This window comes from Chelonia mydas, chromosome 24, assembly GCF_015237465.2.
Source record: "Chelonia mydas isolate rCheMyd1 chromosome 24, rCheMyd1.pri.v2, whole genome shotgun sequence".
In the NCBI taxonomy this organism is placed as follows: Eukaryota; Metazoa; Chordata; order Testudines; family Cheloniidae; genus Chelonia; species Chelonia mydas.
This window is the reverse complement of record NC_051264.2, coordinates 8,722,007-8,746,710: the sequence shown is the minus strand read 5'-3', so window position 1 is coordinate 8,746,710 and position 24,704 is coordinate 8,722,007. Positions and strand designations below refer to the sequence as shown.

The following is a 24,704-nucleotide window of genomic DNA, read 5'->3' as shown; positions in this document are numbered from 1 at the left end:
GTATATTGGTAGGTGGGTAGGATAAGACAGTGCCTCCTAAGGGAGTGTGTAGTTCTGCTGCTTTTTGGTGCCATCTGCTTCTTCATGCTCTTCTGGCCGGAGCAGAGCAAGAGGGAGATTTCTGTGGCAGACAAAGTGGCATCAGCAAGGAGAAAATGATTCAGTAGGGGATGGGGAATAATCTGTTTTAGCAAATCAGTAACAATGGCCTTGAACTGGCCAAATGCCTTTTTTTACTTGTGTTGCTTGGTAGGAAATACTGAGCTAAGAAAACAGGATACCTGAAACTACAGGTTTTACTTAGTGTAATACCACAGCAATATGCCCAAACAGCTTGCTGTTATGGCATCTCTGCAAACATTGTAGTGTCTCTGTGTTATTTTTTTAAATGTGACTATGAAATTCCTTCCTGGCAGTTTCAGTGAGTCTGCAGCCTGTTTCTGCCCCTCTGCCGATTGTTGCCCATGCATCCATAGGAGGTAATCTCTCTACAGCTACATCGGTCAGTAGCAGTGGGGCTCAAAACAGTGACAGTGCTAAGAAGACACTAGTGACGCTGTTTGCAAACAACAATGGTAAGCAGAAATGCTTTCAATATATTATGGGCGTGGGTGTTCAGGGGGAGATGTTAGGCCACAATGGTAGCTATGTGCTCTTGTGCTTGTGATCCTGTGAGATTTCACAAGCTAAGTAAGAATGGGTCAAGTTAGTTCTTGGATGGGAGAAATCTTTTAAAAACTCTAGGTTCTTTGAGTGCTGTCCCTGTGGGTGCTCCACTTCAGATGTTGGTGCATCCCGGTGCCGCTGATCGGAGATTTTTGGTGGCAGTGCCTGGTCGGGACACGTGTGAGCAGTAGCTGTCTCACCGTAGCGTTGGCACTTCATCTAGCGCTCATGCGGCCCCAACCCCCTCAGTTTCTTCTCAACCGTCCTTGGCTGCAGATAGAGCTCCAACGGCCGTGTCAGAAATTTACCTAGAAAACTGTTTCTAATCTTATTGTTAAGTTTAATTCCCAGTAGTTATTTAGTCTTCGGTTTCTGTTTAATGACTTAGACTTTCCCCATTTAAAAAAAAAAAAAAAAAATCTTGGAAAGCCTTCCTCTTCGTTCCTGTCTCTTTGTACTATGACAAAATTGGACAACGAAAATGTCCGGCTTTTTGGGTTTTAAACACTGCACTTCATGTAAGGATGCTATGCCTGTCTCCGATGGACACTCACAGTATGTCTGTTGCCTGAGGGAGATGCACATCCCTCAAAAATGCAACCATTGGAGCAACTTTACAGCCAGAGCGAGGAGGCATAGGGAGCTCAGACTTAAAAGGATCCTTATGGAGAAATCCCTAACACCACCATCTACCTTGGAAAAACCCTATCGTGGATTCTTCAGGTGCCTCCTCGCTGGACAGAGCGAGTTCCCTTTTCTCCAGAAAATTGAGGAAGAGGGAGGCATCTCCAACCCATGGAGATCCACTGAAGAGGAAATGTTCTGTAGCATGATCACTACCCTTGGTGCCGATGGTCAGCGGGGTGACCACATTTGATGCTCCAGGCACCTCCGCCACCGTCCGTATTGGGACCTCTGCCGGCAGAGATAAGGAGTCAAGTAGTTGGCACAAATCAGCCTCCTCCTCCACGGCATCGAATGCACCGAGGAAGGACACAGTGCCGATAGCGCCTCTGATTACCATGCCACCTCTGTTGGTGCCGCATGCTGCGGAGCTGATGCCTGAATGCACTAAGTCGGCACCAATCAAGGCTACGCAAAAGCCTGTGGTACTGACAGGGCCGACCTCACAGGCCTCTACACATAAGAGCACGGCACCGATGCCCATTGCACCACGCTTCCTTGCTCAATCAACTGACGCTGAGATAGCATCCAAGCCTGGGTGAGCTATACTTGGCGCCAATGGTTGTCCGGTGCTGATTGCACTGGTACAGACGTACTCACCTAGTGCCCAGCAATTTTCAAGTGATGAGGAAGATGACCTAGAAGAGGCAGTCTTCTATTCAGAGCACTCCTGTCCATCAGGCACCAAGCCTCCACAATCTCACACAAGTGCCAGTGACCGGTTACACAGGGACATACCCTTGTGGCCGGCTAATCCATGGATGTGCCCACCCGTGCCATTCCCAATGCACTGGGCACATTGGGACTCATGGGAGGCCTAAAGATTTCAGACCCAAAGGCCTCACACTTCACAGAGGCAACGGATTTGCCTTTCTACAGTGACAGCCACTGACCCCTTGGAGGCGCATGAGGATTCTGAGGATTTGGAGGATTCCAATACTCAAGGCTGCTCACCTGCCCATAACTCATCTTCATCTTTGGATGAGGCGGTAATGCCACCTCCGCCTACCGTCGCAGATGACTCAAAACAATTCCAGGACTTATTCAAACGGGTTGCACAAAGTCAGAACATCCCTCTGGAAGAGGTGACTGAAAATCAACATCAGCTCTTAAAAAATACTACACCCAGCGTCCTCAACAAAGATAGCACTACCAATTAATAGCACCCTGCTGGAACTGGCAGAATCAGTATGGCAAACTCCGGCTACCATACCCCCCACAAGCAAAGGGGCAGATTTAGTTAGGGATTGGTCCTGCTTTGAGCAGGGGGTTGGACTAGATGACCTCCTGAAGTCCCTTCCAACCCTGATATTCTATGATTACATGCCCAATAAAGGCATGTATTTCCTATTCTCTCACCCTCAACTAAACTCCCTGGTGGTGCCTGTGACGCAGGTTCACCGCATCCACCACCGGCCAAGATGCAATTTGATGATTTGGTTGAGGGTCTGATCGACATCCCCTGACAACCAGCACATATTACACAACCTATCCAGATGTTTGGCCACCAACTAAGGCCATTTTTCTGAGCGTGGGCATCCATCACCACAGATCACTGGATATTGGAGATATAACCAAATCGTACTACCATCCCACCTACCCATCCCTCTTCTGGAACTCTTCTCATGAGCATCTTCTATGACAAGAAGTAAACTATCTTGTACAGCTAGGTGCCATGGAACATGTTCCAGTACAACAGAGAGGGAAGGGGTTCTACTCCCACTGCTTCTTGACTCAAAAGAATAATGGAGGATGGAGACCCATTTTAGATCTCAGAAGACTCAACAAATTTGTATGTACCCACAAATTCAGAATGGTTACGCCGATGTCAATAATTCCAGCATTGGGAGAAGGACTGGTTTTCAGCCCTCGACCTACAATATGCGTATTTTCATATCACTATAGACCCCGCACACAGACAATTCCTATGGCTCACAGTAGGGAGAGACCACTTCCAATACAGGGTGTTGCCATTCAGACTCTCAACGGCTCCGAGAGTCTTTGCCAGTACCGTTGCCATAGTAACAGCACACCGATGCAGACAGGGAATTATGATATTCCCATACTTGGATGATTGTCTATTGAAGGGTCACATTCAAGCAGAAGCAATACGCTTCACACAGAAGACTGACACTTTTCCATACCCTATGGTTACAAATAAATGACAAGAAATCTACTTTAGTTCTGGTTCAACAACTAGAATTAATTGGCGCTTACCTAGACTCAATAGAAGCTAAAGCTTCGTTACCATTGACCAGATTCTCCACAATGACCACTCTCATATCCGTAGTCACAAACAATCCAAAGCGTCTCTGCACGCACCTGTCTTCAACTATTAGGACACATGGTGGCCTCTACTTTTGTGATCAAGAACAAACAACTACACATGCGCGGTCTCCAGGGATGACGGAGCACACTCTACATATCATGCAAGCACAGTCTAAACAGACTCCTGTCATTACCACCAAAAGTCATACAATCGCTACAATGGTGGATAAACCCATGAAATGTGTGCGCAGGTGTCCCGTTTCACCAAGACCCAGCATCCATCCTGATCACTATAGATGCCTCACTAATCGGTTGGTGTAAACTTGAACCAACACACAATCCAAGGAAAATGGTCTCCCGTGGAGTCATTATTACACATCAATTTCCTCAAACTACAAGCTGTTTGAATCCCATGCCAACATTTCCTACCAATGATAAAAAACAAATCACTAGGAATGATGACAGACAGTGTAGCCTGTATGTTCTACATAAACAAGCAGGGAGGAACTCAATCTCATTCCCTGTGCACAGAAGCCATAAAATTATAGAACTGGTGCATTATCCACAATATTACCATTACAGTGTCGTACCTCCTGGGCCAACAGAACATGATGGCAGACACATTGAGCAGACAGTTTTCCCAAGAACACGAATGGGAACCGAACAATGACAACACAACACATATTCTGCATGTGGGGGTCGCCACACATCAGTCTGTTCACAAAATCACAAATGTCCAAGGTCCTGCTCATGAGCAGGAGTAGGATCACAATCCCTAGGAGATGCCTTTGTCATCCGATGGAACATACCCCTCCTGTACACATTCCCACTGGTACTGTTATTATCCAGAGTGATACACAGATACAGACCGACAGAGCCAGGATCGTACTGATAGCTCCGACATGTCCCAGACAGACATGGTTTCCATACTTGAACCGCATGGCACTTTGCACCCCGTACACCCTTCCTCTCCGTCAGGATCTTCTCCCTCAGGGTGAGGGTCAAGTTCTTCACCCGAATCTGGGAAAACTCCACCTGAAGGCATGGCTCCCCTATGGTTCCATCATGACAAACTAACCTGTTTGGGAGAGGTTAAAAAGTTGTTGCTAAACAGCGGGAAACTTACCATGCATACCACTTACCTCCATAAATGGAAGAGATTCTCCTCGTGGTGTCACAACAGCCACATATCAGTACTTACAGCGCCGATACATTCCATTTTGGAGCACATGTTGCATTTGAAACATTCAGGGTTATCTATTAGTTCACTTAGAATACACCTCGCAGCCATAGCTGCTTTCCACCACAAGATAGATGTTTTTTTTCAGCCTTCGCGCATCCGATTACGAAACGCTTCCTTGCAGGTATTTAGAACAGGTACCCTGAAGTCCGCCACCCTACATCAGCATGGACATCTAGTCCTCACGGGCCTTACTAGAGCCCCTTTTGAACCACTTGCTACCTATTCTCCACTACATTTATCAACGAAGGTAGCGTTCCTGGTTGCGATCACCTCAACATGTAGAGTGGGTGAAATTGGGGCCCTCATGGCCCATCCTCCTTATACCATATTCTTTAAAAACAAAGTGACTATGGGACTACACCCTAAATTCATACCGAAGGTACCTTCATCATTCCATCTCAATCAACCTATCCATCTACCTGCGTTTTACCCTAAGCCAGATGGGTCTACACAGGAATCTATTCTCCACGCTAGATATTAGAAGAGCACTAGCATTTTACCGAGATGGTGACCTACGGAAAGATTTCGTTCTAAGAACAATCGAAGGGTGCAGCCATTTTGAAACAAAGACTATTGAAATGGATTTAGAATTGCAGCCATTTATGTTACCAACAACAAAATATAGAACCCCCGACAGGGATCAGAGCCCATTCAACTAGATCAATTTCTGCCTGGACCACATTCCAAGCTACTCCATGGGCTTCCATACACATGTTCACAAACTACTACATAATAACTCAGAGTTTAGAGGCCAATACAATACTTGGCCTTACGGTACTAGCCTCAACTATACAGCATCCTTCCATAATAGGATACTGCTCTACAGTCACCTGAAGCGGAGCACCCACAGGGACAGCACTTGAAGAAGAAGAGATGGTTACTCACCTTGTGCAGTAACTGAGGTTCTTCAAGATGTATTCCCTGTGGGTGATCTAGTACCTGCCCTCCTCCCCTCTACTTTAGAGTTCGCAGAAAGGACTCTGTGGTAGAGAAGGAACCGAGGGGATCGGGCCACGGGAGCGCTAGATGAAGTGCCAGTGGTACTGCGAGACAACTACTGTGAACTACTGTGCATGCGCATCCCAACTGGGCACTGCTACCGAAAATCTCCGGCGCCAGGACGCACCGACACCCGAAGTGGAGCACCCACAGGGACACACATCTCGAAGAACCTCAGTTACTGCACAAGGTGAGTAACCTCTTCTGCTGGAAGTGGAATAGATGCTTCTCTTTTCTCTAATTCAATACTGAATCCAGTGCCCCGGCTTGTTAGGGGAAACTGCTGTTGCCAGTTGTATAGTCTTTCAGATGTGGTATAAAACAAAGGTTTTGACTACTTGTGGTCACTAAAGAACTAGTGTTGCATTTTGGAAGAGTAGAGATATTAAACTGTTGCGTTGGCCAACTTTAAATTTGAATATTATTTCCTTGAACTTTTCCTGCTGTTTGAATTGGATAATGGTATTCTTCTTCACTTCCTATCCTAAAATTGTCATTCAGTGTGCTGTTAAGTAGCTGCCATGTTTAATTTCAGAGGTGGCTAAAGCAATTTCTCTGTATAGTTTGTATTTCAATGTATAACGTTAATAAAGAGTGTTAGGATCCTTTGGGATTAAAGGGGCTGTATAAATGTAAGATTATTATTCAGTGTTCAATAAATCTAATTAAAAATAATCAGATACCAATTTTTTAATAGAAAAATTGATCACATCTGCAGGTAATAGGACAGGTACTTTACCTTATTTGGAGTAGTAATTCATATGTTGAAAAAATACCATATATATTTAAGAATCACTGCATAGCATAATTGTGATAAATATTTAATAGTTTTAATGATAAGTGTTGATTAGGGAGATACCTTAAATCAATCACAAAAAATAAATACAAATCCTTGTGGTATTGGCATGCTGATTAGATTAACACTAATAAACTAAAGCTTAAGGGTTACTGATAGATAATATTCAATATTTTAAAAGTCTGTTAGAAATACGCATTAATCAGTAAATCTGAGCTTGCTAGAACAGTATTCAAAATTTGTACTTTTAACTTAACTTTTAACTTAGGGGGTGGTCACTATGCAAGTGATTCCAAATATCTTCTAACAGGTTAGAGTCACAGAAATTGAATTAGAATAGGTTTCAGAGTAACAGCCGTGTTAGTCTGTATTCGTAAAAAGAAAAGGAGTACTTGTGGCACCTTAGAGACTAACCAGTTTATTTGAGCATGAGCTTTCGTGAGCTACAGCTCACTTCATCGGATGCATAGAATTAGAATAGTTTTTTGTCACATCTGAAATTATGATGATTCTGTGATAGTCCTGCCAAGTCTGACAAACCCTCTTATTTTGTCCACTTTTTTTTGGCTGTCTAAAAATAAGAGTCTTGGAAAACTGCTGCCATGATACTCTTAATTCAAAGCTCCAACATCTCATCTGAAAACGACACCTGATTGTTCTCTCTTCCTTTCTCAGTCCTTGCTGCATAGAGTCTGAATGTGTCAAGCAAACCCTTTGGGCATCTAGAACATTGGACGCTTAGCAAGATTACTAACATAATGCTTCAGGCTAGTTAGAAAATTTCAGTATGTGTTCTGTAAATCACAGAAGTATGTAGAATTGTCTTCCTAATGAATTAGATGCTTGCAGTACTGTTAATGCCCTGGCCATGAACAGCTAGTATTACATTTCTACACATCTATCTCTCCAACAGTTATATTAAAAGGAAGAGGTGTGGTCTCAGTTAACTAAGCCTCTTTTCTTTTCTTTTTTTTTTCTTTCTTTTTTTTTTTTTTTTTTTTGGTCTGGCTTACAGAAATGCATTAGCAGCTGGCACTGTGCAAATGTCACTGCCTTATGTTTCTTTTAATCCTTAAGGAAGAGATTAAAGACTTCAGTCACATAGACTGAGCTAAGCCAAATGAGGGTCCCTATCATTCTCCACGGTTATTTTTCTTTTGTGTGTGTGTGTGTTGTAGACTGTCTTTCAGTCTCAGGCTACCTGACATAGAAATGAATGAAGAATTATAGTGTGCAGCATTGTAGGTGTTGCCAAAACTCTGTTCAATTCTGGATGGCACTGGCAACTTTCAGGAGCGTAGGAGCTTCATCTAAATATTTTGCGTACTTAGATCATGGTGGAATAACTGCATGTTGGCACCTGTGGTTGCCGCAGGATGCTCTAAAGAGGAGTGAGTCTGAGGGCTCATACAATTACTTTTTAGGCCAGATGTTGGCCAAGAAACACTATGGCCACTACAGAATTCTGATGCAAAGTCTTTTAACTAAAGAGGTGTGTGTAAGGGGAAAATACTCTGGAGAAGCAGAGGGGGAATCTTAACAATGACCACATGGTATGGGGCAGAATAACTTCCCAAATGCATGGAATGTATGACTGTCAGATGTGCTGATATAAAAGTATCTGAGACCACTGTCAAGGTTTTGTGCTGGAGTGCAAGTTTGATGAAGTTGGGATATATATTGCTATCTGGTATCTCTTGAAGATGGAAGTGGAAGTCTGTTGGAGTGCATTATCGAGCCCTGTAGGCAATATGAAAGTGGAAACGAATGCACAAGTGTTAACTTCTTATTTCCATTCTTTTAAGATTTTAAATGGATGGAATGTGTCCATCAGCCTTAACTGTTACTAAACTTAGTTTTGCGGTGGTGGTGTGTCCAAAGCCTAAGGGTCTTTTTTTTTTTTTTTTTAAATTGTTGCTAACATCAGTTTAGGTTTTGTGAAATGCTTTGCAATCCCTTGCGATGAATGGAGCTGTAGAAACATGACTATTTTCTATATCTCTCTAGAGCCCATTAGTTTACATACATTAGGCTACATTCTCCTTTTGGTTGCTGTCATACTTCTCCATTAATATCAGTTGGATTACTGGTACAACAGAGAAAAACTCGGCCAATTAACTTTTAAATCCAATAAGAATAAAATTCTTTGGCTGTGAATGTGGACTTTTCTTTCTGGAGCAGTGGTGTTATTTGAGCTGATGCCATCTCTTACTATTTTGACTTTGGCTCACAGGGGAATCCCTTTAGGCTTGCTGCCAGCAGGGACCGAAGTGGCAAAGTGCCAGAGGGACATCTGTCACCTCTACAATCCCTGCAATATCTACTGGCCCAGTAACTGTGAGGGTCAAATCGTGTTTTAAACTTCAGACTACATTGCAGGCTCAAGAAACGAGCCATGTCTGGAGCCATCCCAGCTTTCAGCAATTAATTTTTTACATTCCTAGGTTGTCTTGTTGCATTTTGCTTTACACTCATTAAAAAGAATTCCAGATTAGAGTGGGAAAAGTCCATTAAATCTCATCCATCTTCTCCTAGCCAATACACTATTGTTTCTTATGCAATGCTGCATGCAGGGTAGCAGACCTAAAATTTAACTTCTCTTAAACAAGATCCACCATGTTGATAAAAAGCCAGCTTCTGTGCCTGTGACCCTACAGTAACAAACCCGGTGCAGGGATTCCCTTATGGGCATTGTACATTTTCAGTATTAAAATGTACAAGACTCTAATGCCATGTCTACACTACCACTTTTATCAGCAAATCTCATGTCGCTCAGGTGGGTGGAAAAAAACCACACCCCTGAGCGACATAAATTTCGCTGGCATAAGTGACAAAGTGCACAGTGCTATGTCAGCGGGGGAGCTCTCTACTGTCGACCTAGAGCAGCTACACTAGCTATCTTACAGTGGCACAGCTACATTGGTACAGTTGTCCTGCCGTAAGCTCACTAGTGTAGACATGGCCTAACTCTCTTTCAGAAGGTGAATAGAAGGACATAGTGGAGTGGACGGTGTGTCCATGAATCAAAAAACAGAGTTGCAGAAGTTAAAGATGGACAATATCTGTTGGTTCATCTAGTCCATTTCCCTGCTGGAGCAGTATTGTTCCCTACTGTTCAGTTTTAAATGTCTGAAGTGATTAGGCTTCCACCACTTTTCTTGGGGAGATTTTCATAAATACATCTCACTTTCAGCAAGTCTTTTAAATTGGCATTCAGTCTACATGGTCCTGTTGTTATTTCCTTCAATTATTCCTACTTCTACCTCTGTGCCCCACCTAAGTAATTCTTGGCGTTTACATATATAGCTAGCAGGTCCAATATTTGTCTGCCAGTTTTGACAGTGTTCCCTTATTTAAAAAAAGAAGCAATGCTGATATGAAAATGTGGTAGGTGTCCATCTTCCACATTAGTGTGACAGTTTTGATTCAATAATTTCACTGTCAAATAAAAATATAATTTACATTCCTGTAGCACTTTTCACCCCAAGAAGCAAAGTGCTTTACACACTTTAAAATATTGAAACAGTATAAGGGAATATTTTACCCATCTCTAATATATGACGACAACAACCTGACCGGATACAGCAATGCTATACAATAGTTTAGGACAAGAAGTAAGAGAGAATACTATGTCCAGTTACAACTACTAGGGGAATTTAGGCAGGCAGATTATAATTTCCTTCGAATGATTGTCGACAGACATTGGACTCTTGCTGTGCTACACACACGACTGATTCTTTTGGTCAGCAGAGTCCACTGGAGGCCCTTGGTGCCCTCACACCTCCCCACCTGACTGCATAAAGAGCAGAGCAGGCCCAACTGGCCCTTACTTCATTCTTACTGCCCATGGCAGTGAGTTGGAACCCTGCAATGTCTGCTTACTCTGCACACTGTCATTTTTTCTTAGCCTTGTGTATAATATCTGATTGGTGTAGTTTTCTCTTTTTTGCACCCATTGGTTTTATTTCTATATAATTAGATAAGTTGGCCTATATCCCTCCCCTTGTGCTGGGGTACTAGCATTATTGCAGAATCTAAGTCACCGGGATTTAAGACTTATTCCTTGTGTCATGCTTTGATGTCTGTTTATGATGGGCACTCTTGATGCTCGCTATTCCTTGGATGAGGCAGTTCACCCATGTTGGCCTCAGCTGATGAGTCTAAGGTATTCTAGGACCTGATGAAATATATGGCAGAAACTTCAGATGTAGCCCTGGAAGTGATCTGAGAGAAGCAGCACAAACTCATGGATATTCTACATCCCTCTATGCTAGTCAGGCTTGCCATGTCCATTAATGAAGGGCTACTGGAGCGTGCAAAAAATATCCATTCTGGTTACATTCAGAAGAGCTGACCGGGACTACCACGTTCCTGATCAGGGGTTCAGATATTTTTATTTTTATCCAGCATTGGGTTTTCTTGTAGTAGTAGCAGTTCAGGAGAGATCAAAACAGCAGGAACTTTCTAAGTCCACACTGAGGAAAAAAGGATAAGAAATGGGGCCTTCTTCAACTGCATGGCATATTTGTCAGCTAACCTTCAGAGGAGGGTGACTATCAGGCCCTCATCTCGAAATATGTTGTTTTTTTTTAAACTGAGATAAGTTGTCTTAGTTTATAAACAGGCTTCTCAAGGAACCCCAGGAGAACATGAAGTCTGTCATGGCAGAGGGACAGCTGACTGCCCACACTTCCCTAAAGGTTGCGCTGTACATGTTTAACACTACAGCATTCACAAGGCTGCTGCAGTAGCCATGAGGAGGTAATACAGTCAGTCTTTGGGGATTCCCACTGAGGTCCAAGCAACAATTGAGGATCTCCCCTTTGAGGGTAACAAACTTTTCGACACTGGAATGGATGAGGCCCTCTACTCCTTGAAGGATTCATGGGTGACTGCACTCTTCAAGCATCTATATCCCAACCCCAAGGAGGAAGAAGTCACTCCAGGAGCCATCCTTCACACAGCACTCCTCTATCCAATATTACAGTTGGCGACGGAGGACCTCGGAGCCACTGAAGAGGAGACAGATACTATTGCAAATGGTCCTCTGCTGCCCAACAGTCTGGGGTTTCCACAAGGCATCAGGTTTTATGCCCACTGCTGAGAACGGATAGTATAGCCTGATGCTGTCTCTGTGTTCAAGGGCATTCACCAAGGTTGTGACAGCTTATGTAAGGAGACAGGGAAACACGGTCTAGCCTTACTTCAACAAGCCCACTGCTAGCTGGGCAGAGGAACATGGCCGGATTCTGGTTAACCTCTGGTGCGAGGCGAGCAAGACATTCGTCTTCAGCAAGAACATGAGAAATGATCATATCTACAAAACTATATCTGAGTGGCAGACAACAGACAAAAATCCACACTGATTTGGAGCATAGAATTTATAGGAGCACTGTTAGGCTCCAGATCAGCAAGAGATTACCTTCTTCAAGTGAGATTCCAAACAAAATTTAGGTGAAACTCCTGAAGGGACATGAGTGAGATGAGTGAGAAGAAGATGAGTGAGAACATCTCAGACTTCCAGAACACACAGCCTCATATACTTACATTGTACAGCATGCTAGACTTCACCTACGCTCTGCCTGACATGGTCTGGGACATCACCATTCAGATCCCATACCTGGACACAGTTTCCTTATATCTGACAGCCTGGATGCTGGCTAGATGACATCCACCAAAAGAAGCTGTTCAGCTGAGGTTCAGAACATTCTGCTACAAAGCAGGAAATATTTAGCTAGATTTAATTGCAAAGGTAAATGGAAGAGGTTTTCTATTTGCGCATCACCACTAGCTTTCTCCCTTAAAAGCACCAATACTGGACTATTTGCTAACCCTGAAACAATCTGTGCTTTCTATCCACTCCATAAGGCTCCATCTAGTAGTAGTAATATCTGAACATCACCTTCCTATCTAGGGGTCACAGTGTGTTTTTCCACCCTCAGTGGCAAGATTTCCGAAGGGCCTTATACATGGCTTTTCCTCTAGTTTGGGCACCCCCGTGCTCCTGGGACTTCAGTACAATACACCCTCGCTGTAACGAACCCGTCGGGATCCAAGCCATTTGTTTGTTATAGCCAGGAGTTCATTATAGTGAAAGAGGCCGACTGCCCTGGGCTGGAGGTGGGGGAGAGAAGAGGAGGCTGCTGACAGCTTCTCCAGCCTTGTGGCTGTGGCAGGGGCTGACAGCTCCTCCGGCCTTGTGGCTGTGGCAGGGCTGGAGAAGCTGTCAGCCTCCACTGCAGCTGTGGGGCTCGAAGTGGGATTTGGTGACCGGGTTCTTTATAGCCGAAGGTTCGTTATTATGAAGGGCATTATAGCGAGGATATACTATATAGAGTTAGCAAGGTGAGAGCATTTGAGCTCAGGCAGCATCTGCTGCCTGTTTGAGGAATGTCTCTATATCTGAAATTTGTAGGGCAGCTACACGGTGTTCAATCCACATACTTACAAGACACTGTTCCTTAGTAGAAGCTTCCAGATCAGATGGTGATTTAGTAGGGCTGTTCTGCAGTCATTTATTTAAGTAGAACTCCTCTAATATGCACCTCCAAGCAATGGGACAACTACACTGCTTTTTAGTCACCAAGAATAAAATCTGTCAGGGCAATCAGTTGAAGAAAGAATGATTATTTCCCCTGTATTAACTGGGATCTTCGAGATGTGTTGTCCACACAGATTACACGACCTACCCTCCTTGCCCACTTCTACTAATTCCTACTTCTGGGGGATTCTCTATTGGTGAAAGAACTGAGGGATGATTGGGTTCACTCTTCCCTTTATTCACTTGGGAGTGTGGGGGGTGCAAGGGCAACTAGGGCACAGGCATAGCCCCAACTAACACTGCTGACCAAAGTAATCCTATCTTGCATGGAGCGGGTTTGCCCATTAAAAGCAAAATCTTTGTGGACAAAGCTTCTCAAAGAACCACGGTTACTGCAGGGTATGTAACATTCTATTCTAGTTGGATTTTGGCCAAGATACTACTGTTAACTCTTCTTGTTGTACAAATGTTGCTATGGGATCTTTAATGACCATGAGTGTTCAGAACCTTGCTTTTATGACTCTTCTGAAAGATAACATGTCCTCGAGCACAGACCTGCTAATATTAGTTCAGTACTGATTTGAAGAATAACGCTACTTACTGAATTGCCGACGGTACTATATGAAATACTCATTAAAAGGAGATCCCAGCAAAATTCCTTTCTTTCGGGGTTGTAGTCATGGCCTATTGTTGAAGAGTTCTTACCTGTACAGTCTTATTTTGGCATTTTGATATAGTCTCTAATTACATGATCACACTGTTTTTTCTGCAGGACCCCTGCCTCAATCAGTGCACAGGAACAATGCTGCTGACCGAATGGGTAGCTATGCAATACTTCTTTTTATCCTCATCATTTAATGTCTGACCCCATGCCTTTTTTATTGCACACAAATTTAAATCCTGAATACAGTATTATAAATTTCCTCATGGCTTTTCTTTGACATGCGTCAGTGTGGTAGCTGAGTGGTTCATAAATATTAGTGAATGAATTTCATCTTTGCAATATCCCTGTCAGGTAAGATGGTATTATCCCCCATTTTACAGATGAGGCTGTGAGACAGATTGAAGCCAAAATCGTCAAATGCCCCACTCATTTTGGGAGCCCAACCTGAGATGCCACATTCTTGATTTTTATTCAGAGTACTTAGTGTTTTTATAGCACTGTGTATGTTCAGAGCACAGCTCCATTGACTTCAGTTGCAGTTGTGAGCTCTTAGCACTTCTTCAGATCAGGTTTCAGGTGTTCTAAAGTGGGAACCCAGAAAATGAGGAAGATCCAGTGGGCGCTTGTGAAAAGTTTTTGGGTTAAGTGACTTACCCCTTATCAGAAACTAAGTGGGAGAGGCAGGGATAGACTCCCATTCTCTAGGGTTACATTCAACTGCCATAAGCACAAAAACCCCTTTCTCCTCTTCCAGTCCCTTGGTTCATTCACTACACACCTTCCAACTTCTGCAACAAATGAGGCTGGCTCATACAGATGACACGGCCTCATTTGTTACACAACCTTGATTCATTCCCAGAGCACCTTTTCGTCTGTGCGCTGAATGAGGCAGAGATTCTATGGAAAAATATATTATGTGACCATGTAATTAAAGTCTGTATCATAATGTATATGCACAAGGGGAGTGAATTAAAGTTGCCTATGCAACCTTAATTGGGCATTATCTAACTTTTACATGCTGGACTTTTCAACCACAATGTTCTTTTGACATAACTTTTTTTTTTTCCCTTCAATGTAACTTCCTAAGCTCAAAACAAAACAAGTAAACTGAAAAACAGAAATTTCATCACATGGAATTCTATTGACCCCCACATGGGTCATCAGGAAGACTGGCACCTTTAGGCCCACAGCACAGACTTCAGTTAACAGGACTTATTTCCCCCAGGTGGCTAGCTCACATAGAGGATAATGAGATGCACATTTTGACAGTGAGTTTCACTGCTATATAGTGGTAACAGAGGTATGATAGAACTCAAGAATCCTGAGTTCTATTGCCAGTTCTGTAGTGGAGTATGTTTCAGTGGTTAAAGATCTTTTTGCCCTATTTTCCCCTTTCCTAGTATGTCCTTCTCCCATTCTGTTCCAGTTCCCCTTGGCACCTATCCCCTTAGCCTGCACCCCCAACCTGCCCGTGTCTTCCCCTCCCTTCTCTTGCTCCTCCCCACTCCCTTTCTTTTGTGCAGTCAGGTTGTTTGCTCCTATTCCTTCTCGATCCTTCGTGCTGCCTGGGTGCCAACTGAAGAAGCATTGAGCGCACAGGAGAAACAATCCCTCTGTTCTCAGTTCTGGTGCCACAGCAGTTCTCTGGGTGTCAGGAGGGACAGTTGCAGGGACAGTCCTGCTAAGCCCCTACATTCCCTGCAGCCCTAAGGCTGAGCATGCTTAGTTGCACTCTGGGGATGGTGCACGGTCACTGTGGTTGACATAAAGGAGCTGTAGTGACAGAATCTTTGGAGAATAATGGAGTCAGTGTCTAACAAACCTCTACTGAGCATGTGCAAATGAAATTTTTCAGATGCTGATAGTCAGATTTGGGTGTTTTTTTCATGGGGATAGCAAAAGACACATCCTCAACACCAGGGCATCTCTCTGGCAAATATAAAGTTCCTGCTACATAGCTTAGAGGTGCTAGAATTTCTCAACAAAACACTGTAGGAATTTGTCTAACATGAGTAGAACAACATATTTTCCCTGAATCTCACTCTCTGAAACGGTGAACCGTTTTATGCTGAAACTTTCCTAAGAAAATTCAGCCTGAGGCAGACACCTGTCATGGGAAAATTTAGCCTGGACAGTCAAAATCTTGCAAAATTAACTGCAACTGAAAATGGCATTTTATAAAGGAAAGCGTTAGGCAGCTATAACAATAGTAGCAAAACCAGCACTGCATATAACAGTAACAGGCAATGGTATTCCCGCAAAGAGACCTATTAGGTGCATAATAACTCTTTGAGACCAAAGGGATTGTGATGGAATATTTCACCATACCATGTAATATCAAGATATTGAATTCAAAGGACACAAGACACTGTCTTTTTCACAGACATGTAGACTAGGCAAAAACGAGTTACCATTCTTTAATTTAAAAAAAAAAAAAAAAAAGAGTTGCTGAACTGAAGGGGCAAAGGCCTTAAAGTATTTTAGGGTATTCTCATGACTCTAGTGTGATCCAAATGTGCTCAATAATTTTTCTGTGTATTAAGGCTGAAAGTGAGATTGTGTACTGTGTCTCTTGGATGTGCAGCACATGCAAGCACTGTCCAGGAGCAGGAAGAGGGGCTAAGGTGGCTTTAAGGTCACCTTTGTGCCCTCCCTCCCAGTACTGGGTTGTTCTAGGGGGCAGTGCAGCGCTCAGCATGATTGTGGCTGCCATCTCTGACTGCCTATGGTTGGCAGTGCTGCCCAGAATTTCTATGATGCTGTGCACTGTGTTTCTTCTCCTGGAAGACCACTTACACTGGGGCTTGCAAGAGGTCCTGTGTCAGTTTGCTTACCTCACCCTGAAGCAGTGCCTGCGTGCCAGTTCAATTCTTTTCTTGTCAGCTAAAAGAAAAGGAGTACTTGTGGCACCTTAGAGACTAGCCAAATTATTTGAGCATAAGCTTTCGTGAGCTACAGCTCACTTCATCGGATGCATAAAGTGGAAAATGCAGTGAGGATGTTTTATACACACAGACCATGAAAAAATGGGTGTTTATCACTTCAAAAGGTTTTCTCTCCCCCCACCCCACTCTCCTGCTGGTAATAGCTTATCTAAAGTGATCACTCTCCTTACAATGTGTATGATAATCAAGGTGGGCCATTTCCGGCACAAATCCAGGGTTTAACAAGAACGTCTGAGGAACAGTGGGGGCCGGGGTAGGAAAAAACAAGGGGAAATAGGTTACCTTTTCTCGTCTCATTACGCTGCCGGAGCAGTGTTCAACAGCTATGCTGGGGAGCCGGAGAAATCCATCTTTGAGATATTTCAAAACTACCTGTGGGTCTTGAATGCCCAGTTCCCTGCACAGCTTTGAAAATCTCAGATGTGCAGACTAGTAAAATGATACATGGGAGGTGTGGAGGGGTGGGTCTTTTGGATAATATATTTGAAAATGTGTTCAGTGTAACTAATTCAAATTGTGGAGGCTGAAACTAGTCACTGAGGAATCAGTATGAAAAATTTAAGGTGTGTAAATAAGTAGATCTTGTTTTTCTTCCAGCTGCCAACCCTCTTGTTCAGCAAGGTGGACAGCCACTAATCCTTACCCAGAACCCAACCTCGGGGCTAGGCACAATGGTAACACAGCCAGTGTTACGACCTGTTCAGGTGATGCAGAATGCCAACCATGTTACTAATTCACCAGTGAGCAGCCAACCTATCTTTATAACAACACAGGTGAGTTTTCTGTTCCCATGTACTTAAGTATTCTTAAATATTTTGAAGCACTGTACTTAACTGTACTTAAGTACTTTTACGTATTCTGTACTTAGTGCTTGTATTTAAGTACTACTGAAGGTACCTAAATCATAACTAACTTTAAAAAAAAATTTAAAAAACTGCAAGTACTTTTTCAAACTGTCCCGGATTCTGGTTCGTCCCCAGAAACCACTGTCCTGGGTTGGGCACTTTAGGCGCTCATTTCCAGCTGCCATGGGCTTTTTTCTGTTCCTGCTGTTCCACCAGCCAGGGAGGGTGGTGGCCCTGCCCTCTTCATTTCTGATTGGTCACTGCAACAGGTCCAGCCTATTGGAGGGGTGAGTCAGTATGGGGGAGGGGGCAGAGCAGGCAGACACATACCTCTCCGTGTCCTGCATTGAGAAAACAAGCCCAGTAGCTGCTTACCCTGCAGGGTGGGATAAGAAATGCCTGCCAGGCACTGGGCATGCTCCAATGCTGAAGGGGCTATTGGGAAATTGAGGCCTAAGGAATTGTTTTGTCAACTTCTGCCTAGTGCCACCACTACCAGTCATTGTATCATTGATTATACTTCCTGTTTCATTTCCTTTTGAATTGTAAATATTCTTAGTCTTCTTTAATCTGGAAATATCTCTTCAGTCACTAATGGTGTGTGAAAATAAAGTGTTGCCGATTGTAGTGAGAACTTACTTCTCAGATGTTGTTGAAGATGATGGGAACTTTATTGAAGCAGTTTGTAGTTTGTGCAAACCAAAAAGAAAGACAATTCACAGACAAGATAAGGCACCCTCAGATTTCACCAAACATGCAGGTAAATAATTATTATTAATTAAATATGGTTCATTCCATTTTTTGCTCACTATATTTTCTCCTTAGTTGGACATATTTATTATTTCTTGAACTGCTGTTTTGATATGTTTCCTGAAATTGTGATTTACTAGGCCAGAAAAGGCCAGAAATACCATATTTACTCTAATTCAGTTTGTTGTAAAACACAGACCCCCAGCAGTATTTATGGTATGTTTTATACATCACTTAGCATTTGTTTTTCCTTTTGTATTTGAGCAGAATAATAATTAAACATTTATATATATAGTTGCTCTGAATAAAATAAAATAATTTTTATTTGTTTTTTAGAAAAGTCATGGAGAAAAGGACTTTGGATGTAAGCAAACTATTGATGACTTGTTCACAGCATCTGGGGCAACCCCAAAGTGAAAGACCCCCAGTTTTGATACTTTTCTGCAGCAATTACTCTGTGATGGAGCAGTGTCCAAAGAAAATATAAACAAACTAATTCTCAGTTTTATTAGTGATATGCTGACTCTGTCAACTGTTGAAGGGTGTGGCTTTCGCACTTTATTTATTGGAATTATTCCCAAAACTGCTGTCATGTGAACTGAAAAAATAAAGATTAAACTACTGGGACAATACAGCTTGGTTCTTGAAAGCATAAAAAACAAATTGGCATCTCTACGTTATGTTTGCATGACTGGAGATGTGTGGACACATCAGGCAAGAAGCTACGTGGGTATTACCTGTCACTGGATTGACTACTAATCCAACAAGAGTCCGCAGTCTTAGGCTTCCATCACTTTGTTGGAACACATTGGTAACAATAAGATCACTTCTCTTTTGGCTCAGATCCACTCACAGTTTGATCTGGATTCAAGAAAAATAACGCTTGACAAAGACAGTATTAGCAATTTTGTTAAAGCCTTCAAGCTGTTTTCAGGACCTGGAGTGTTGGAGGATGATGCTGATAAGGAAGTGGAGGAGGATGCTAGTAAACAAGTGGACACCCCACGTTCTGATAGATGTAGCCATGTGAGTATTGATGAAGTTTTGACAAGCGATACTGCTTACTGTTCATGTATATTTTACCACCACATATTTTGCCACTACATATGACTGTTTTTCGTACACTCTGAACTTGGTAGCAACTACTGATGCTTCTAGGGCTCTTGCCAAGAACTCTCAATACAAGCGTCTCTTCAGAAGTGTAGTGGCTAAGTGCTCTGTCTTAAGCAACACTGCATACCAGAGTTCAAAGAGTTCTGAGATTGTGAATGACACGCTTGGAAAAACAATCCGCAAACCTACCTCTAAGCAATGGAATTCAGAGTTTAGTAGCTTTCACCGTATTTACAACATGCCTGATAGAGTTAATATTGTGATGGAGCATTTCCCACTGTCAAAATTCTCCAACACAGCTGGAATATCTAAGTGAGTTGCTGGAGGTGATGTCCACGGTTGCCACTGGACTTGGTAGATAATGTGAAGGAAGGCCATAGAAAAGGTTTGGACGTATTTTGACATTTGATGCAGCTGTGAGTAACAAAAGTGCAAAGTCATTTGTCGCTGTTCCTGTGCCACGCCGATTTTATTTTAAAGTTGCATTGGCTGCTGAATCAGATTGAGAGAAAAATTGCAGAGGAAGTTCTTTTTACATGATCTGGTTTGTTGTGACAGCCTACCAAAGCCTACAGATCAAGCAATGACATCCAAAGATGCCACTAATTTCTACTGCTTTGATGATCAGGGCACATCTGACTCCCACTTAAGAATTGTTGGTATACAACTCCACAGTGATCCATCTCATGAATTTGATCAACTGAAAAAACATCCAGTAGTTGTTAAACTTTTTATCAAATTTAATACTACCCTGCCAATCATGTTCCAGTGGAAAGATTATTCAGTAGCGCTGGACAAATCCTTTTGCCAAGAAGGAACTGTCTTCAGGATGATACATTCAAGATTCTACTGTTGTTGAAGAAAATGCCCATTTAATCGAATGAGCTGCTGTTTGTACATAATATTTATGTATATAGATATATAGATATAATGGAAAGGAAATTTATTTATGTTTTAAGTGATTTTTTTCATTGTTGTTCCATCTCTTTTGTGTATATAAATAAAATTTAATCGTTGCTCTTTTTCTTTCTCTTCTACTATGTGCTTATATTATTTAGGTGGTAGTTCATCTATTGGCCAGGAAATACAGGCGTGAAAGTACTTGCACTTGTATTTTTTACCTATAAATGCATAAGTATTATTTCCACAATATATTTGTACTTCTAAGTACTTCTGTAATGATATACTTGTCACTTTAATATAAAAGTCCTTTTTATCAGTACTTATGGCAACACAAGGGGATGGTGCTGGTCCTTTGACTGGCACAGAGGAGCCTGGGCTCTTGGATCATCAGTTCTGTTTGTTAGTTTTATTTTAGTAACAAACAAACACCTGTGGAAAACAGAGAATAAAAATGCTTGGAAGACTAACCTGCCTTGGCTAATACTTATCAGTTTGTCACTCTGATCACTTCATATGACTTACTCTGACTAGTGCTGTCAATGTGAATATTCTTCATTTACCTTTACTTTTTTGAGGTGGGTGGGAGGGGGTTGGGGTTAGAGGATCTTTTTGAGCAGATTTCTACTGGAAGAGAAATTGGATTTATTACTTTGCAGAAATAGGGTCCAATCTAATGCCAACTGAAATCGATGCAAAGACTCATACTGACCAAATACTGGTTCTGCTGTGATAGCTGAATTTGTCTCTTCCACTCCTAAACATACCTAGCAAACCTCAAAGAAGTAATTTGGGAAGACCATTCAGGCACTAACGGCACATTGTGATTGGTAAACTGCACACGGATTATCTCTGTTTTTGGTTTGTTGGAATAAATATGTTAAAGATAATTTTGCCTCTTAAATGCAGGGATTTCCAGTAAGGAATGTCCGGCCTGTACAAAACACAATGAATCAGGTTGGAATTGTTCTGAACGTACAGCAAGGCCAAACAGTTAGACCCATTACCCTAGTCCCAGGTAAGCAGTGTATCCACTGAAACAGACTAAATGGGCATGTGGTAGAAATCTGTTGTTTAGCGTTTATCCAACTAAAGGAACATAAACTAAAAATATTATATCTTGAAATTTGTTTCCTTATCTGTGTTGCCAGTAGCCCTTGAAGAGTGGGATTTTTCTTAGGGACCTAAGCCCCTGGTCCTTCAAACACTTTCCTACTCTGAGTAGTTTCACTCGCAGCAGTAAAGCTAAGCACGTATATAAGAGTTTTCAGGATTGGGGTCTGTATGACTAGGAGTATGAGTCCCACTGAAAACTGTGGTACTTTGGAAAATCCCACCCAAAATTATTAAAAAGGGAAGAATTTGAACGTGTAATTTTCACTGTCTGTTTCCTTTTGCATTTCACTCATCTTGGAAAGTGAAACTATTTTCAAAGGTGCTGAGCATTCATAACCTCCAGCGAAGTTAGTGGGAGTTGTGAGGGCTCAGTGCTGCTGGGAAACAAGCAGTTAGATATCTGACACATCAAGTGGGAGCATCGGATCTAACCAGGTTTTCTGTTCTTTTTGAAGCCCCAGGTACCCAGTTTGTTAAACCAACCGTTGGAGTTCCTCAGGTTTTCTCTCAAATGGCCCAGGTGAGACCAGGTACAACCATGCCGGTGCGACCCACTACCAACACTTTCACTACGGTCATTCCGGCCACGCTTACCATCAGGAGCACTGTACCACAGTCCCAGTCACAACAGCAAAGTAAGTCCACTCCCAGCACCTCCACAACTCCTACTTCAACGCAGCCAACAACACTTGGACAGTTAACTGTGCAGCAGCCAGGGCAATCCAGTCAAGCTACTAACCCTAAATTAGGTAAGACCTCCCATGGGAAAGCAGTGGGATTCAAGTGTTTATAATTTGATCTTCAGATATGTGGCCTAGTGGCTAGAGTATGGGAGAGGGAGTCCTGGGTTCTATTCCTGACTCCGTCACTGACACATTGCGTAACTATGGGCAAGTCACTTAACTGCTCTGTGCCTCAGTTTACCCATCTGTAAAATGGGGATAATCCTTCCATATATCCCAGATGGGTATGAGAATTAACTAATTCGTGTTTATAAAATGTTTTGAGATACTCAGATGAAAGACCCTAAGAAATGCTTATTTGTGTGTTTTGAAAGATTATATATGAAGCTGTTTTTAAGATTAAGAAGGGCACAGTGGAAATTAGTCATTCCTTTTATATGATGTCCAATAATACAATAATGATGGATTGTTCAAAAATAATGGCAAACAACTTTTAGAACAAATAAAAGTACTGCTTCATTCAGCAAGAGGTCCAGACAATGTAATTACATTTAGGAGGTCAGAGTCAAATACTACAGCAAGATTCAGAAAAGGGGTGTGGATAATTTTTGACAATCAATAACATGTATAGTTATTCACAGGACAAATCTCGTGTTTCATGGTGTAAGCTGATAGCTGGAGGGGGTCAGAAGAGTGTTGTCCTCCCCTAACCCTTCTTGTACAACTCTGATGAATCAGGTATTGATCACGGTCAGAGTCAGGGTACCAGAACTGATGGTCTTATGTGGTACAGTAGATGATGGGGGACATGTTCGACCCATGGTTTGATCGGATATATCAGGATGTAGGACATGAGAGATGAGAGGTCTTGCCTGGTATATCAAATCCTGTGTTCCTAAATTTTTTTTCTCCATTGTCCCTTCTGTTGGCAGTGAGTATTGCAAGCTTTGTGACTGTGAAGAGACCTGGAGTAACTGGAGAGAACAGCAATGAGGTTGCTAAGCTGGTGAACACACTGAATACCATTCCTTCATTAGGCCAGAGCCCTGGTCCACTTGTGGTTTCTAATAGCAGCCCTGCACATGGTTCCCAGCGATCCAGTGTTTCAGAGTCGTCGTCGTCATCGCTGAAAGGTACGGTCTGTGGTAGCCTAGATTCTGCTGAAAGCACAGACTTCTAAAGATGTTCCTAACACTCAATTTCTGAAGCAGAGAACAGTAACTAAGCATGTTATCTAGATTGCATATAAAAGGGGAAACAGACCTGTTAAACAGCTGTACAGTTGAATTTCATGTCTTCATTGCTCTAAAGTTTTTTCTAGTGAGTGTCCTATATTTATCATGTGAGTTCCTGACTACTCCTTGTATTTATTACTGTGTATTCAGTATTATGGATGCCCGTGCTACCATTGTTAGAATTATTATTTACACATCACCATGGGCATACAGAGCTCTTTACAGACATGCAAGAGGGTAGCTTCTGTGCTACTTCTCCTGCACAGAAGGCACATCTCAGTGGGAGTGAGGCAAAAGATGGCTTTAAGCCACCTTTTATGCCATCCAGATTCTGGACTTCTGCCCATGTTTGGAGGTGAGAACAAGGAGTTTGAACTTGATGTGGATGGGGGCAGGAAGTCAGTGAAAGGACACAAGGAGAGTGGAGTGTGACTGGAGTAGTGGGAGAAGATGATTTTAGCTGCAAGATCTTTATCAGAAAATTCTTAGGACATCAGTGACTGTGTTCTGAGGAATGATGAGTGTGCAGTGTATCTCATATGAGTTGTCATAAATCTGCACGTTTTCATACTTGTCCTCTCAAGTCCTGTTAGCAGTTAACGTTATTACTCTTGAAATGAATCACTTTCAATAGGGCCAGAACTTAGATCCAAGTTTTTATTGAAATGTAGGGGTAGTATCAGATCTGGTTTATCCAGTTTTTTATTATTGTTGTTATTATTGTTATTGTTATTACAGTCAGCTCTTCTCCTGTCCCCACATTTGATTTACAAGATGGTGGCCGGAAAGTCTGCCCAAGATGCAATGCCCAATTTCGAGTGACTGAGGCTTTAAGAGGACATATGTGTGTAAGTAACCATTCGGAGATGAAGAATTCATTAGTCAGTACTATTGATTGTATACGGCAATACTGAAGAACAGTGTTCTCCCCCACGGAAGGGGCTTGGGTAGGACAATCTGATGGGGGGAATGGAAAATCTACCACAGGATCTTTAATAACTCCAAGTAGGCAGGACCTAGTTTTATATCTTGTTAAAAAGGACTGTTCCTCCAGTAGCACTGCCCCTTCCTAGCAATGGTCTCACCCAGCTGTACTGACTTGGAGGGAAGAGCATCCACCTCACTACTTCCTGAAGGTTGCTATGGTGGGCTCCCAGCTCTCATGAGGCCCAGCCTGCTTAGCTTGTGCGAACCAATGAGGTCACAGCCCACACTGTATGTGTAGTGATATAGTTACTGTTATGTACAATCTAATC

At 42.6% G+C, this 24,704-nt stretch overlaps 1 protein-coding gene across 41 annotated transcripts in view; it reads left to right on the top strand.

Annotated features, from left to right (window-relative positions):
- The window catches only part of POGZ (pogo transposable element derived with ZNF domain), a 59,145-nt gene that overhangs the window by 16,314 nt on the left and 18,127 nt on the right, over nt 1-24,704 (top strand). For 4 of the 41 annotated variants that reach the window (XM_007068116.4, XM_027830278.3, XM_027830280.3 and 1 more), the window contains exons 3-9: nt 417-575; nt 13,970-14,017; nt 17,404-17,579; nt 21,324-21,432; nt 21,986-22,279; nt 23,146-23,346; nt 24,187-24,296. In XM_007068116.4, the coding sequence (XP_007068178.2) occupies nt 417-575; nt 13,970-14,017; nt 17,404-17,579; nt 21,324-21,432; nt 21,986-22,279; nt 23,146-23,346; nt 24,187-24,296 (1,097 nt within the window). Of the gene's footprint in view, nt 1-416; nt 576-13,969; nt 14,018-17,403; nt 17,580-17,664; nt 18,412-18,737; nt 19,428-21,323; nt 21,433-21,985; nt 22,280-23,145; nt 23,347-24,186; nt 24,297-24,704 lie in introns of those variants that run through there. The other 37 variants (XM_043535479.1, XM_043535476.1, XM_043535478.1 and 34 more) reach the window with 18 other exon arrangements.